The sequence below is a fragment of the Pteropus medius genome, unplaced genomic scaffold, assembly GCF_902729225.1.
Source record: "Pteropus medius unplaced genomic scaffold, Ma_sr-lr_union100, whole genome shotgun sequence".
Classification (NCBI taxonomy): domain Eukaryota; kingdom Metazoa; phylum Chordata; class Mammalia; order Chiroptera; family Pteropodidae; genus Pteropus; species Pteropus medius.
The window spans coordinates 3,141,516-3,154,574 of NW_024356335.1; the positions used below are offsets into that span (position 1 = coordinate 3,141,516).

The 13,059-nt window shown below is 47.5% G+C and overlaps 1 protein-coding gene and 1 long non-coding RNA gene across 2 annotated transcripts in view; one reads left to right on the forward strand and one right to left on the reverse strand.

The window, feature by feature from the left end:
• The window catches only part of RALGPS1 (Ral GEF with PH domain and SH3 binding motif 1), a 250,459-nt gene that overhangs the window by 14,822 nt on the left and 222,578 nt on the right, over positions 1–13,059 (forward strand). Inside the window, exon 3 of the mRNA XM_039861567.1 lies at positions 3,023–3,100. Within this exon, the coding sequence (XP_039717501.1) occupies positions 3,088–3,100 (13 nt within the window). The 5' untranslated portion in view covers positions 3,023–3,087. The remainder of the gene's footprint in view (positions 1–3,022; positions 3,101–13,059) is intronic.
• LOC120601695 (uncharacterized) lies at positions 1,343–4,447 on the reverse strand. The gene is made up of 3 exons (XR_005652510.1): positions 4,238–4,447; positions 1,863–2,324; positions 1,343–1,698 (listed from the first exon to the last, which is right to left on the reverse strand). It is a non-coding gene; the product is annotated as an uncharacterized LOC120601695 (long non-coding RNA).

Here is a 13,059-nt window from a genome sequence, read left to right on the forward strand (position 1 = left end):
ATCAAAGAAAAAAAATAGGCTGGGCTCGGACTTGTCTACACATAGGCACCAGAAGGCAGTGGAGCAGTACCCAAAAGGGTTGTGACCCAAGAATTTTATACTCAGCCAAGTTTTAGTTCACATTTGATAGGAACAGAAATTCATTTCAGTCGCGCAAGAACACACCTCGTGTGTAGCTTTTGCTACAGCCATGCACCATTTCCGGGGGAAAAATCGCTAGAAGGCACGCTCCGGCCTCTGAGAGCTGAATCAAAATAAAAGGCCACCAATGAGCAGGTCAGAGTCAGAAAGGCTTGGCCGTGGGAGTAGAACCATGCAAGTGTAAAATTATTTCTAAACGATTGTTGCGATTATGATTATGAAATAGAATTCTGATTATAAATGTGAAACGATTACTGAGAGAAGATACATAAAACCATATCAGAAAAGGCAGGAATAGGATTCCTGTTCAAACCGGAGATCATGCACGTGAACACTCTGCACTCCAAAGAGAGCTGTGCAGGTGCGAAGGGTGAGAGATTGACAGCAAGATCCACGCCCCCAATGTGTCTGGACGTGGGTTTTCCAGTGGATAAAATACAATGTTAAGAGGTTGTTATACATTCCACCTGGGACCACTGGTAGGGTGATTTCTCTGGGTGCCATCTTTTGCAGCTGACCTGGAGAGGGGTGCCTGGCACCTTCATTCTGCAGGGTGGCGCATTGCTGGTGGGAACGTGAAACAGTGCAGTCTTTGGAAAACAACTTAGCAGTTCCTCAAAAAATTGAACGTCATTACTGTATGACCTAACAGTTCTACTCCTGGGTATATACCCAAGAGAACTGAAAATGTACTTCTACACAGAAGTTTGTTCCTGCATGTTCATAGCAGTATTATTCATGATAGCCAAAATGGAAACAACCCAAATATCCAGTAATTGATGAAGGGTTAAATAAAATGTGATGTGTCTATATAGTCGAGTGTTATTCAGCCGTAAAATGCGAAGTACTGGTTCATGCTACAACATGGACGAGCCTTGAAAACAATAGAAGAAACCAGACGCAAAAGACCCCGTGCTGCACGATTCCGTGGGAAGTAAATCTATAGAGACAGGAGATTGGTGGCCGCCAGGGAGGCAGGGAGTGGAGTGAGTGCCGATGGGTCAGGGTTTCCTCCAAGGGTGCTGGAAAGGTTCTGGATAACGGTGCTGGTCACACAGCGTAGTGAGTATGCTAAAAACTGCTGAGTCCTGCAGTTTAAAAGGGCGCATTTACTGGTATGCAAATCATTTCTCAATTTCAAAAAGTATTTGTATTACTAAATGTTAATTGTAGAAAAATAAGAAAGTATATAGACCAAAAAAAAAAAAAAAAAAGCAGCCAGCATATTGTTAATGCTTGATGTCTAGCTGGACTTCCATGTGTCTGTCTCAGAGTCGGGGTGATAGATCATTTTATTCCTTCTTGCCTGTCGCGAGTGCAGTGTTGGGGTCAGCATAGTGCGCAAGCCCGTTCTGCTGCGGCCTCTTGTTGGGGTGTTCCTGCTGGAAACAGTATTTTCTACAAGTGGAAACTGCGGTTTTTTTTTTGGAGTCAGAAGACCTGGGTCCGTGCTCTGACTTACCTTAGGTTTGTGAGTTTGAGAGATGCACTTAATTTCACTGTCCTCATCTTTAAAGGGGTTTGTAATACTTTGAGACCTCTTACCCACCAGAATGGCTAAAATGAAAAAACAAAAAACAAAAAACAAAAAAAAAACCGTATCAAGTGCTGGTGAGGATGTGGAGCAGCTAGAACTGTCATACCCTGCTGGCAGAATGTCAATTGGTTTAGCCTCATTTGGAAAACTGGCATCAGCTACCGAAGCTGGACATAACACTTACTGTGTGACCTGGCAGATCCCCTGCTAGGTATCAGCCCAGCAGAAAGGCATACCCGTGTGTGCCGGGGGCACGCTCAGGCATGGTCACCGCGGCGCCGACTGCAGTGGAGACGATGGACAGATACAGGGCAGCTCCCTCAGTGGAAGAAAGCCGTCGTCAGGAAGAGTCAATGACAATCAGGGCGAGTTTCACGGACACGATGTCCACCGAGATGCAAAAGATTACGTACAGTGTGACTGCATTCATGTGAACTTCAAACAGAACTACGCTGAGCCCGTACAGCAGAGGCGCCCTGGGGAGGCGGGCGGTGACGGAAGCGGCACCGTGGGTTTCCGGGGCTGCCGGTGCCGTCTCCGTGTGCGTGCGGTCACATGGGTGTGTTCACTCCGTGAGAATTCTCTGACCTCTCACTTATATTGCATATACATATATTTCACTTCCATAAAAAAATTGCTGAAAACACTGAAAAAAAAGGAAGCGTGTAAGTCACGTTGCTCTCACTAAAACTATTAATGACAACAAAAGTTGCTGTATTATTGATGAATAAAATAAAATATATTAACATTTATTTTATCTTTCTTTGATCATTTGTACTTTTTTATAATGTGAGTACCATATCGGTACATTAAAACATATTTACAAATAAATATATGTAAGAGATTCTTGCTTAATTTTTTTTCAACTATCGGTAGTGAAGGATCTAAAGGTTTGGTGAGCTGTGGCTCAAGGTCGTAACAGAAGGGGGCACCCCAAGCAGAGGCCTGGCCTTGGCGAGCAGGTGGGCAGGGGGGTGCACTTCAAGCGGTCCGGTCCAGTCAGCGTCCTGTGCTTGAGTTGGTTTCCTTGTCGCTGGAGCATGAAGTGTGGGACAGAGTGGTGGCGGTGAAGCTGGGCATGTATCCAAAACATAGTGGGGAAGGAGAGTAGCCACCAAAGAAGCTCATTAATTTCAGTGATTTTAGGACAGGCTTTTTGCTACCTGGCTTTGCTACTGATGATATCAAATATTGATCTATGAGAAAAGTATTTGACATTTCAAAGAACAGGTTGAAATCAGATCTCGTAGCACTGTGGTTCGTCTGACCTTGCTGAGCTTTGAAAATCAGGTCTTAAGCATATGGAACCTTGATGGAAGTCGAGTTGTTCCCCTGCTTTTACAGCTGCTGCTATTTGGAGAAGATGTGCTGGGGGCGTTTATCCTTTTGGCCCGAGATCACGAAGCGTAATGTTTATTTCCAGTAAGTCGGTTCACTGACTTTAGTGAAATGTCCCCTCGTGAGCAGAGGGCCATGGTATGGGCACCCAAAGGCACACGCTGGTGCAGGGTTGCAGAGAAACCTTGTACCGAACAGAGCCTGCTGGGCTGAGGAGCTGCCGTGTGACTTTGGGGACCTCAGGCATCCTCCGCGAGCCACACACACAGAGGGCGTTTCGAGGGCTCCTTGCTACATTAAGCTCTGGGGTTTTCTCTGTGGTTCTTGTATCGACCGTTTATTCCTTTCTTTCTCTCTCTACCTCCTCCTGTGCAAAACCTCTTGTTGCTCCCATGTCATGCTGTCACCTTTTTGCTCTCATTGGTCAGACAGAAGACAGATACTCTGTGTCTGACTCCCCAGCAGCTAGGGTTACTTGGGGAACCTTTCTCTCAACATCAGGCCCCTGTCCGTCCCCACAGGCCCCTCTCCTCTCTTCACTTTGGCTGCCCTTGCTACTGACCCTTCATCAGAAAGGGCCACCTCATTGTGCAGGTTACACTTGGCCATAGGAGGATGGGCGAAGGAATACAAAGATGAATGAACTGATTATTGTCTTCAAGAGACTATAATCTACTGGTCAAAAAACCCTCTGCCACCTCCTCCCTTCCGGCCTGCCGTTCTTGCTCCCTGAGATTCTGCCCTCCCCATTTGGCACCTCTTCTAAGAATGCTTTTCTGCATTCCCCAGCTCTCTGGAGCTCTCCTTCCTTTAAACCTCCATGACACTTGTCGTAACCTCCGCTCGAGGCCCAGGCCACGTTCTGCATCACGTCCTGCTTTTTGATGCCCCCGCCTTACCTATTGTCTTATCTCCTTGACTAGACATTAAGGCAAGAGCTGTGCCCTGCTCATTATTGTATCCTGTGCAGTGCCTTGCTTAAAACCTTTTACACAATGAATATTACTAGACTGAAAGCAACATGGAATCTCCATGGCTCCCAGCATCCATCCCACCTGTGGCCATGGCCCTTGGGTCTTGAGATAACGTAAAAAGTATGAGGAGAGGCAGAGAATGTTTGCCTAGAAGAATAGTAGAAGATTCTAGTCAGGTAGGAGCAGTCACAAAAATGTTAAGAGCTGAAACACTGCAGTATTTTTCAGATTCTTCTGGTAGCCTTACCCTCTGTCGACGCAGTATCACAAAAGAGGCAGAAGGTGAAGTTTCTGGTGCTGTCTTGCCAGGGGTCCAGTCTTCCTTGATTCTGTGTGATTAACTACAGTCCAAGTGATTCATATAGTGCTAAGAAGAAGGAAGTTCCCCAAAACTTCATTATCAGTGGGGTTGGTTCCCCTAAGGAGGAAGCTGGAAACAACTGTTGGTTTAATGGTAAGCGCGTGCAAGAAAACTGAGACTCAGATAAGGAATTTTCCTGAGGTCGCGTAGCAAGTAAGGAGCCAGGTTGAGGTTTGACTCCAGGTCAGTCTCGTTCCTCTCCGCTGCCTGTGCTTTTGATCTGATTAGAACCGGGTTCCACGAGAGGGAGTGCAGCTGCCTCCTCACTGCCTGTGCCCGCAGAGGGACTGCCTGATCTTGCTGATCTCTGGGGACCTGTGCAGAATTGCTCCCAGTCCATGCAGCTGCAAGAGGACTGCCTGTCCCCTGTCATCGCCAGGGGACCAAAAGGCAAAGGATCTATGCCCCACTTCTCAGCGGGAAGATCACAGTTTGCCAGCTCATTTCACTTGGGTCCCCTTGAACAAAGGCCGTGTGGCCATCCAGGGCCGCTTATTATAGCTGTAGAAGCTCAAGCAGTCTGCCATCAGCGGGACGTGAGAACCTTCATCCTCCCACAGGCAAAGGCAAATGACAGCACATTCGCAGGGACTTGGCTGTAGGAGGGACAGAAGCCAGGCTTCACATTCGGAGCGGTGGCTCCTTTGAGTTAGGATTAATGGAGATGATGCCTAAGAACTTTAGTGACAAGGAGAAAACTTCCAAAGAGACAAGATTAAAGTGTACCAGAAGTATTCCGGAACTAAAAACCACGGCTCTTGAATTTAAAAATCAGTCGAACTGAAATGAATGGTTTGGAAGATCAAATAGAAGAAATGCCTCACAATCCAGAAGAGTAACAAAAAGAAATGGAAATAATGGATTAAAATGCGAGGCACTCGGAGAGCTCATCCAGGAGACCTGGCATGGGAATAATGGGAGTTCCAGAAGGAGAAAAAGGAATAGTTGGAGGGGTATTAGAAAAATAATAGAGGAAAATTTAACTGAATTGAAGAAAGATTTGATTCTTTAGATGCACGATTCATTTAGCTCATATGAAGACCAACACTTCGGACCTAATTTTCTAGTAAAATCCCTAAGCTTCAAGAAGAAAGAGAAAACTCTTAAAATTTTGTAGGAAAAAAGAACAGGTTGTTTTCAAAAGAAAGAGAATTAGACTGTCACTGGGCTTCGCCTGTGCATCCCTGGAGCCTGGAACACGGTGGGCCGCTGTCTCCTGACCGTCGGAGGGAGGGGGCTGCAGTCCTCTGTATACCCGGCCACGGTGTCACTCACGGGTCATTGCAGAAGAAAGACATTTCAGACATGTGAGGACATAAAACACACATTACCTATTAAATGTACCTGAGGAAAACACCCAGCGAAGTTCTCTGACCAAAGGACAGTAAAGCAGAGCAGAGATGTTGGGACCAGGGACGTGAGGAGTTCAGGAGGCAGGAGCAGTGGACTTCTGGTGTATACGGTTTAATCTCGGTGGATGTTGCTGCTGCGAGTTGGAATTTTTATCGTGCGTTAAATTAGTAATAATTTTTACAACAGAGAAGGAACTACTGTATGGGAAAACATATAGGCCGAAAATAAAAATTACAAACCATCTCTATGAAACCTAAGGCTTTAGCAGAAAGGATGGGAGAGCGGGGAAGTAAGTGTCCCACCTTCAGGTCATGTGTTCGTGTTACAGAAAGAGAAATAAAGGTTCACTTTTGACTTTCGGGGACCAAAAGGTGTGTTATTTAGGACTAGATTTGGTTGCGCATAGTAGATTACCCCCGAATAACAGTGGCTTAGACATATAAGGGTCATATCCTGTCATGAAAAAGGAAAGAGGTGGGCGGTCTGTGGTCGGTGTGATGGAATCAAAGTCATCGTGGACCCAGGTTCCTTGTATTTTGCCGCCATCCATAGCACATTGCCTCCTGATTATAGATGGCTGCTTGAGCTCCAGTCATCATATCTGCATTCCAGAAGCTAGAAGGAAAAAGGAGGAAAGAAGGGTGTCCTTTATCTTTCAGACACTTCTCAAAAGTCTCACATGGCACTAACATTAAATCTCACCGAGCAGAGCTTAGCCACACTGAGCTGCAAGGGAGCACAGCGGCATACTTCGCGGAGTCTCTCCTGCAGAAGTAAAGCACTATTGCAAAAGTCATACAAAGCTGTTTCTTGTACCACCATTTGTAGTGGCGAAAAGGTGGAAGGAATGGTAGCAACCATTGGTGACACGTTACGTAACTACTGAAAAAGAGCCAGCTCTCTATACTTGCATGAGAGAAGGCCACAATATATTGTTAGGTTTAGAAACAAATTGCAGAATAACATCTCTAGCAGGGGTTGCATACTGGTGGCCCACAGTGACAGATAATACGGGGTGCCAGGCACAGTGCTAAGTGCTCTAAATTATTTTCTTCTTGCATGGACTTACAAGATAGGTACTACTGGATCACCTTTTATAGAGGAGGAATTCGAAGCACGGAGACTAAATAACTTTCTTAGAGTCACCCAGCTGTCAGACACTGGGCCCAGGATGTGACCAGGGCACCGAAATCTGAACTCTTGTCAACTCTGCTACCTTGCCCAAGGATCGCTGTCTAATCTCCCCCGTGGATGCTTTGGATGGCCAGTTGAATGCTTTAAAAGTGTTCACAGTGGAAGGCTTTAAGTGGTGTAGTTAGTCACAGGCTCTGTCTGTCATTCTATTATACATGCAACTTCACTAGGCATATGATCTTCCTGGGCTCCGGAGGCATTGGAAGGTATGACCTTGGTCTCCGATGTGAATCCCGCTTGGTTATATGCATTTGTATTGCTTGGCAGAAAGGCTTGGAGGAAATCCCTCCTGGCTGCTCACTGTGGTTCCCTTGGTGGGTGGAAGAGGGCTGGCGTTGGGCGAAAGGTGGGTTGATGGCTTTTTATTTGTGCACCTACCCTATTGCGTTTGGCTAATAGCAATAAGGATATGTTGCTTTTGCAGTTTAAACAGATAGTCCAATAAAATATAATTTTAAAATAATTAAATATCAAGAAACAACCCAGGTCAGTAACTATACCTTCTTTTCTGTTATTTGTTTCTTTTAATATTGTCTTTATAAATGTCACTGTTGAAGCAAGGAGACTTAAAGTTTCCTTTTGGTAAGACAAAGATTTAGTCTGTCGTTATGTTAACATCTGATACCTTTCCACTTTTGGGCACCTCATTCTTGAACCTAAACATGAGTAGACAGCAGCACCTGCCCACGTGATCAGGAGGGAGACTGTCCCATCGTAACCTCAGAGTTGGGTATGGGAAGCAAGTGGAGTGAGGCCAGCTCCTGACGCTGTTTGCATGACCCTCTCACTGGACATCTTGGAGAGGCAGCTGAGTGTGGCCACAGCTGTGGCAAGTCCAGGCAGGAAGGTGAACTCAATGCATGACAAATACAGTGAGTGTTATGGAGAAGTCTGCTCCAAAAGAGAAGGGTTCCCAGAGGAAGTGAAATCTACAGTGAGACTGGAAAAGAGAGTGGAAGAGAAGGGAAGAGATGAACCAGTCCCTGTTTACACCTGGCTGTGAGAGACAGCAGGGCGGCTGGGGCCACCAGTGTTCTCCAGGAGTGATGCTTCGGTACCTGTTTGGTACCTGTTCTAGTCTGTACATCTCTTCTTCCTTGGCCGGAAGCCACTTCCAAGGGGCCTGATGGGGGAGGGGCTGGCAGAGGGACTGCACACTCCCATCACAGGACACGCTGTCCCGAAGGCAGGGCCTGGGATTCTTAGTGGATTGAGTGCCTCTAAGCTCCCTTCCTCCCCTCACACCCAGCTTCCCTTTACGACCTTGTCTCCTGGGCTTCCACTGTGAGGGCCGTGGCCCTGACCTCTTGGGAGTGGAGGGAGAGAGGAAGCAAATGCAAAGCCAGCGTAGGGTGGGATCTTCAGATGGGGCGATTTCTGATTGGTGCGTGGAAGGGAGGAAGCCCAGGAAGGGATCTGGGCTGGAGGGATTGTTAAGTCAAGTCTCACCTGCTTTTACCTGAAGCCTTCTGGGGTGACCACTTCCTCCCATGTCCTGCTTGAGATGAACCTGAACCTGAGCCCATTGTTGCTCCTTCCCTCCCTATCCTCCCCACTCCAGGCCTGCAGGGGTGTTTGCACCTGCCAGAGGGCCTCTCTCCTTGAAGTCCTTGAGCCTTTTTTTTTTTTTTTCAGAATTAGGTGGCTGGGGCGCTGATAGGGTGGTGTAAGCTTGGCCCTTTCCATAGCGGTTTAAGGGAGTAGTCATTTGTTTTTATTGGGAACGCATCAGACTGCACCGGATGCTGCGTTGGAAAAGAGGTAGAATAACATTTGAGCTCTTACCCTGTGCTGGGCGCTGTGATCAACACGTATTCCACAGAGGTGGCCTCCATTCAGGGACTTAAGACATATAAAGTACTTGGATAGGTGCCTGGCACCCACCAGTACTCCTGAGTGCCTGCCGAGGCTGTTAGGTGACGCTCCCAGGAGGTGAGGACAGACCTGTATCCCCAGGGTTTGAATCCTGAAACGGCAAGACACTTTCAGGATTCAAACCCAGAACTTTGGACTTCCACGTCCCAGCTCTCTGAGGGTGCATGAGGTAGGCGTGACTCACCTTGCGTGGCTCCTGGTCTAGCAGGGAGAACAGCGGTTCCCTGTCAGAGTGACAGGTGCTATAGCGGGCTGAGCAGAGGGCACTCTGAGGAGCAGCACTTGGTGCAGACTGGGGACCTGACGGACGGAGGCGAGGGGCTGAATATTCCAGGCAGAGTCCTCAGTGTGGTCAGTGTCGCTTCCCTGTCACTCATGGGTACGCCTCAGTCACCTTGGGGCTTTGGCCAGGAGGCACTCGTTTAGTGGTCTGTGCACATGCTCAGTTAGTGATTAATCATTTGAGGGCAGGGCTGCGGCTGCTTGTCCCAGCTAGACTCCTGGGACCTCATCCCCCATTGGGGAAGACACCTTCTCTTCCCAGCACCGTATGACTCGAGGTCCCGCCCCTCTGTGAACCCCCAGCCTTTTTGAGGACTCATGTGCACACGGCCTGGGTCATAGATCTGTGTTGCTTAGCCACCTCTCACTCCACTTTTGTCCCTTGCGTGAGTACCTTCAGCTGTCCCGTCGGACTGACGGCTCCGTTGCAGTTACCCATCGAGAAATGACGCGTCATGATGAAACCGTGATTGACCGTCTAAGCTAAGTGACCCCCACTGCACCGTGGCCTGCCACCCCAGACAACCAAACTGTGTGTGTCTGCGCGTTTCCCTTCCAGTGCCTGTCCCCGGGGCAAGTGGGTGTGTGTTATACAGTCGTGCGTCCTGCCTCCTTTGCTTCCTTTTCTCAGTAGGGAAGGAGATTGAGCAGTTAGGAAGTGGCCACCAGGTGGCGCTACAGCACCGGGCATCCGACTCCAAACTCCTACGTCTGTAACACCTGGTGGTGAGCCGTCCTTGAAGAGCTGCTCTGTGGAAGTTCATTTTGTTTTCTCCCTAAATGCTGTGCTGTTCATAAACATTGTCCATCATAATTTAAAAGAAATTGAGAAGACGAGTACAAATAGTAGAGAGTAAAAGTGCTGTACAGTGACGCTCTAAACTGTCGAATGGATATCCTGCACTTCTATGTGTGTTCCCATGTGAGCATAAATATTTAAAAACATTCAAACTCACTTTCTCAGTGAGGCCTTTTAAAATTCACCGCACTCCCTTTACGATCGTAACCCGCCCTCCCCCCACTCGCCTGTCCTTTCCCTCCTCTGCGTTTTTCTCTGGTGCTTGTCACCAGCCGACACACCATATATTTTACTAAACACTTTATCTTTTGATCCCCCAACTAGTGTTACTGGGGGACTTCTGGCTTCTTTACTGCTCTATGCCCAGTATCTAGAACAGTGCCTGACACATACTAGACTTTTAGTAGATACTTTGCATGAATGAATGAATGAATATGTCCTGAACTTGTGGACATCTTTGTCTGTAAAAAAAAAAAAGGATGATCTGCCTCATCCTTTTAAGCCACTGCTTAGTGTCCCCTGGAATGGGTGCCCTCCAGCTGCCTGTGCTCAAGCACGTGGGTGTGGCTTTCCAGTGTTTCCTTGCCTTTTTGTAAATGGTGTTGCGGTCAGTGAACTTCCTGGATCATACTCTCTGGTTGTCTGTCTGATGATTTCCTTGCTTTGCTCAGACTCTGGCCTTAGTGTTTTACAAACAGCATCTCATGTGATCCTCATGCCATACAGCTCACACCTGTGAGAGGTACTGCTCTTCGCTTCTGTGTTTACAGGTGACAAGCCCCACCCGAGGCCACACGTCTGCCGAGAGTAGAGCCACAGCTTTTGGGGTGGGGGGAATTCTTTCTGTGTTAAAGATATTACTTTATCATCCTTTTCCCAAATACTCTTTCCCCAGCTTATTGTCTTTCATCTTTTTCACAATGTCTTTTCCTAATCAGGAGTTTTAATTTTTAGTATAATTTAGAATACGTCTGCCAATAGTTTCCTTTCTTTTCAGGCTTTTGTATCACCCCAGAGAAGACTTCTTCACTCCAAGATTGTAAAACAATGATTTGTGTTTCCTCTAGTATCTTTATGGAAATTTTTTTGTTTAAATCTTTAATCCATCAAAAACTTATTCTTATACATAACGTTGGGTAAGGTTTTAAACAAATCCCCCCTCAAGCGAATAGTAAATCCTTCCATCAACATTTATGGAGTGACCCATTCTTCCCCACTGTTTGAAATGCCATCTTGAGCAGACATTAATTCTTGCATGTACTTGATCCTATGTTCTGGACCGTGTTCTGTCCTGCTGATCTGCTCACCGCTTTCATGCGGCTTCCTGGCAGGATAGGTCCCTTCTCATTAGACTTCTTTTTTGAAAACTTCTTAGCAATGTTTTTACCTGTTCTCCCAGATGTAATTTTAAATCAATTTGTTGAATTCCAAAATGAACCCCCTTAAGATTTAGAGTGAACTTACATTTTTACATATTGATAATTGGGGGAGAATCAATGTCTTTACAGTATCGTCTTCTTATTAAGAGAAGTAAAATTTCTCTCCTTTGATTTTAAACCCTCTTTTTTGTATTTTAGTGAAATTGCATAATTTGCTTCAAATGATCTCCATACAATTCTTTTAAAGTTTATTTCTAGACATTTTTTCCTTCGGTTAGTAGTCTCCTCTGCCATTTTCTAGCGGGTTATTGTTGGGAGAGAGGAAACAGTGGAGTCTACGGCCGGATGTCTAACATTCATAGCTTTCTCCTCGGTCCGTACAGCTCGGTCCAATTCCATTTGTTTCAGATCGTCTAGGAATTCTTAATTTCTGGCTCGTCGATGTCATCCTTCCTTGTATTTCAAGACTGCAACAGATTTCTCATTTGGCTTATTTTTATTTCTTTGGTCATTTCAACAAGATTTGAAGAGGGAAAGGCAAAATGTGTAGACCCAGTTTATCGTCCCGAAACCGAAATCCGGTTCTTACTTCGATGTCAAAATGTCATCTTCTCCGTGCCCTTTCGATGGCTCCACCCACTCATCACCCCCCGCGGTGCTCTCCATGGGGTGTGGAATGAGGCTTGAAGACAGCGTGGAGCTAGGGGATGTTTCTGTAAATGTTGGCTCCAACCCCACGGGGCCACGCCCCTGATTCCCAGCGGGCTGGGCTGCCCGGGCTGCTGCCCAGACTGTTGTCACACCCCCTCTCCAGCCAGACTTTGCCCACCCGTCTTACCCCCGCCCCCAGACAACCTTCCTGTTTCGATGGGACGTGCTAGGCTGTGCACGATGAGTCACGAGTCAGTGGTATTTGTCAGGAGGGTCCAAAACTGTGGGTGTCTCTTCTGCCAACCTGCTGCTCACCTCGAGGTCTCCGAAGTACCTGATCAGAGAAGGGACAGCAGCAAAGGAGAATTACGAGCTGGGCCAGGGCCTCGCACCCCAACACAGGCCTCTCTGGTCAGAGCTGCTTGAAGCGAGTGATAGGCTCACAGCCCAGGGGGCCCTCCCACACCTCCTGAGCTTGATCCTTGTCTTGGGCCCTTTCCTTCCTCCGGCCAGCAGCAGTGTCCAGGGACGTGCCGGCCAGGTGGGCACACATAGGGGTGCCTGTGGGAGTCAGAGACGCCCGAACTGCAGCTGGGCCCTGTTTGCCTCCGGCCCTCATGCAGCAGTGGGGAGAAAGGAGGGCCTTGAACAGCTGTGTGACCTCTCGGTCCTCAGGGATGCCCCTGGCACATGTGGCCCGGTCCGTGACCTGGACTGTTACTAGTCAGACAGACAAATTAAGTCCTGTGCCCTTGGCAAGGACTAGGAGGGTGAGAGGGGGCCCCTGGCCCTCACAGTCTCCTGTCTCCTTCCTTTGTCCACCCCAGACAGTACATGTTTGGCCCACATGTCACGAGCATGAAATGATTGAACCTCAATAGCTCAGCTGCGACTCTCGCAGGAAATGACAAGCCCCTGGTTTTTAGGGCCGGGTGTGGAGATTGTGTGTGTTGGGGTGGGGAGTGGGTGAGGGTGTGAGGGTATCGAGTCCCATTAAAAATTTTAAACTCTTTTTTGAAATAATTTTAGATTTACAGAGAAGTTGCAAAATACTACAGAACATCCACCCAGCTTACATGTTAACGGCTTACGTACATCGCACAGTCGTCAAATGAACAGGTGAATACTCTGAACTGAACCGCTGACCTTTCTGCCGTCGCCAGTGTCCTCTGACG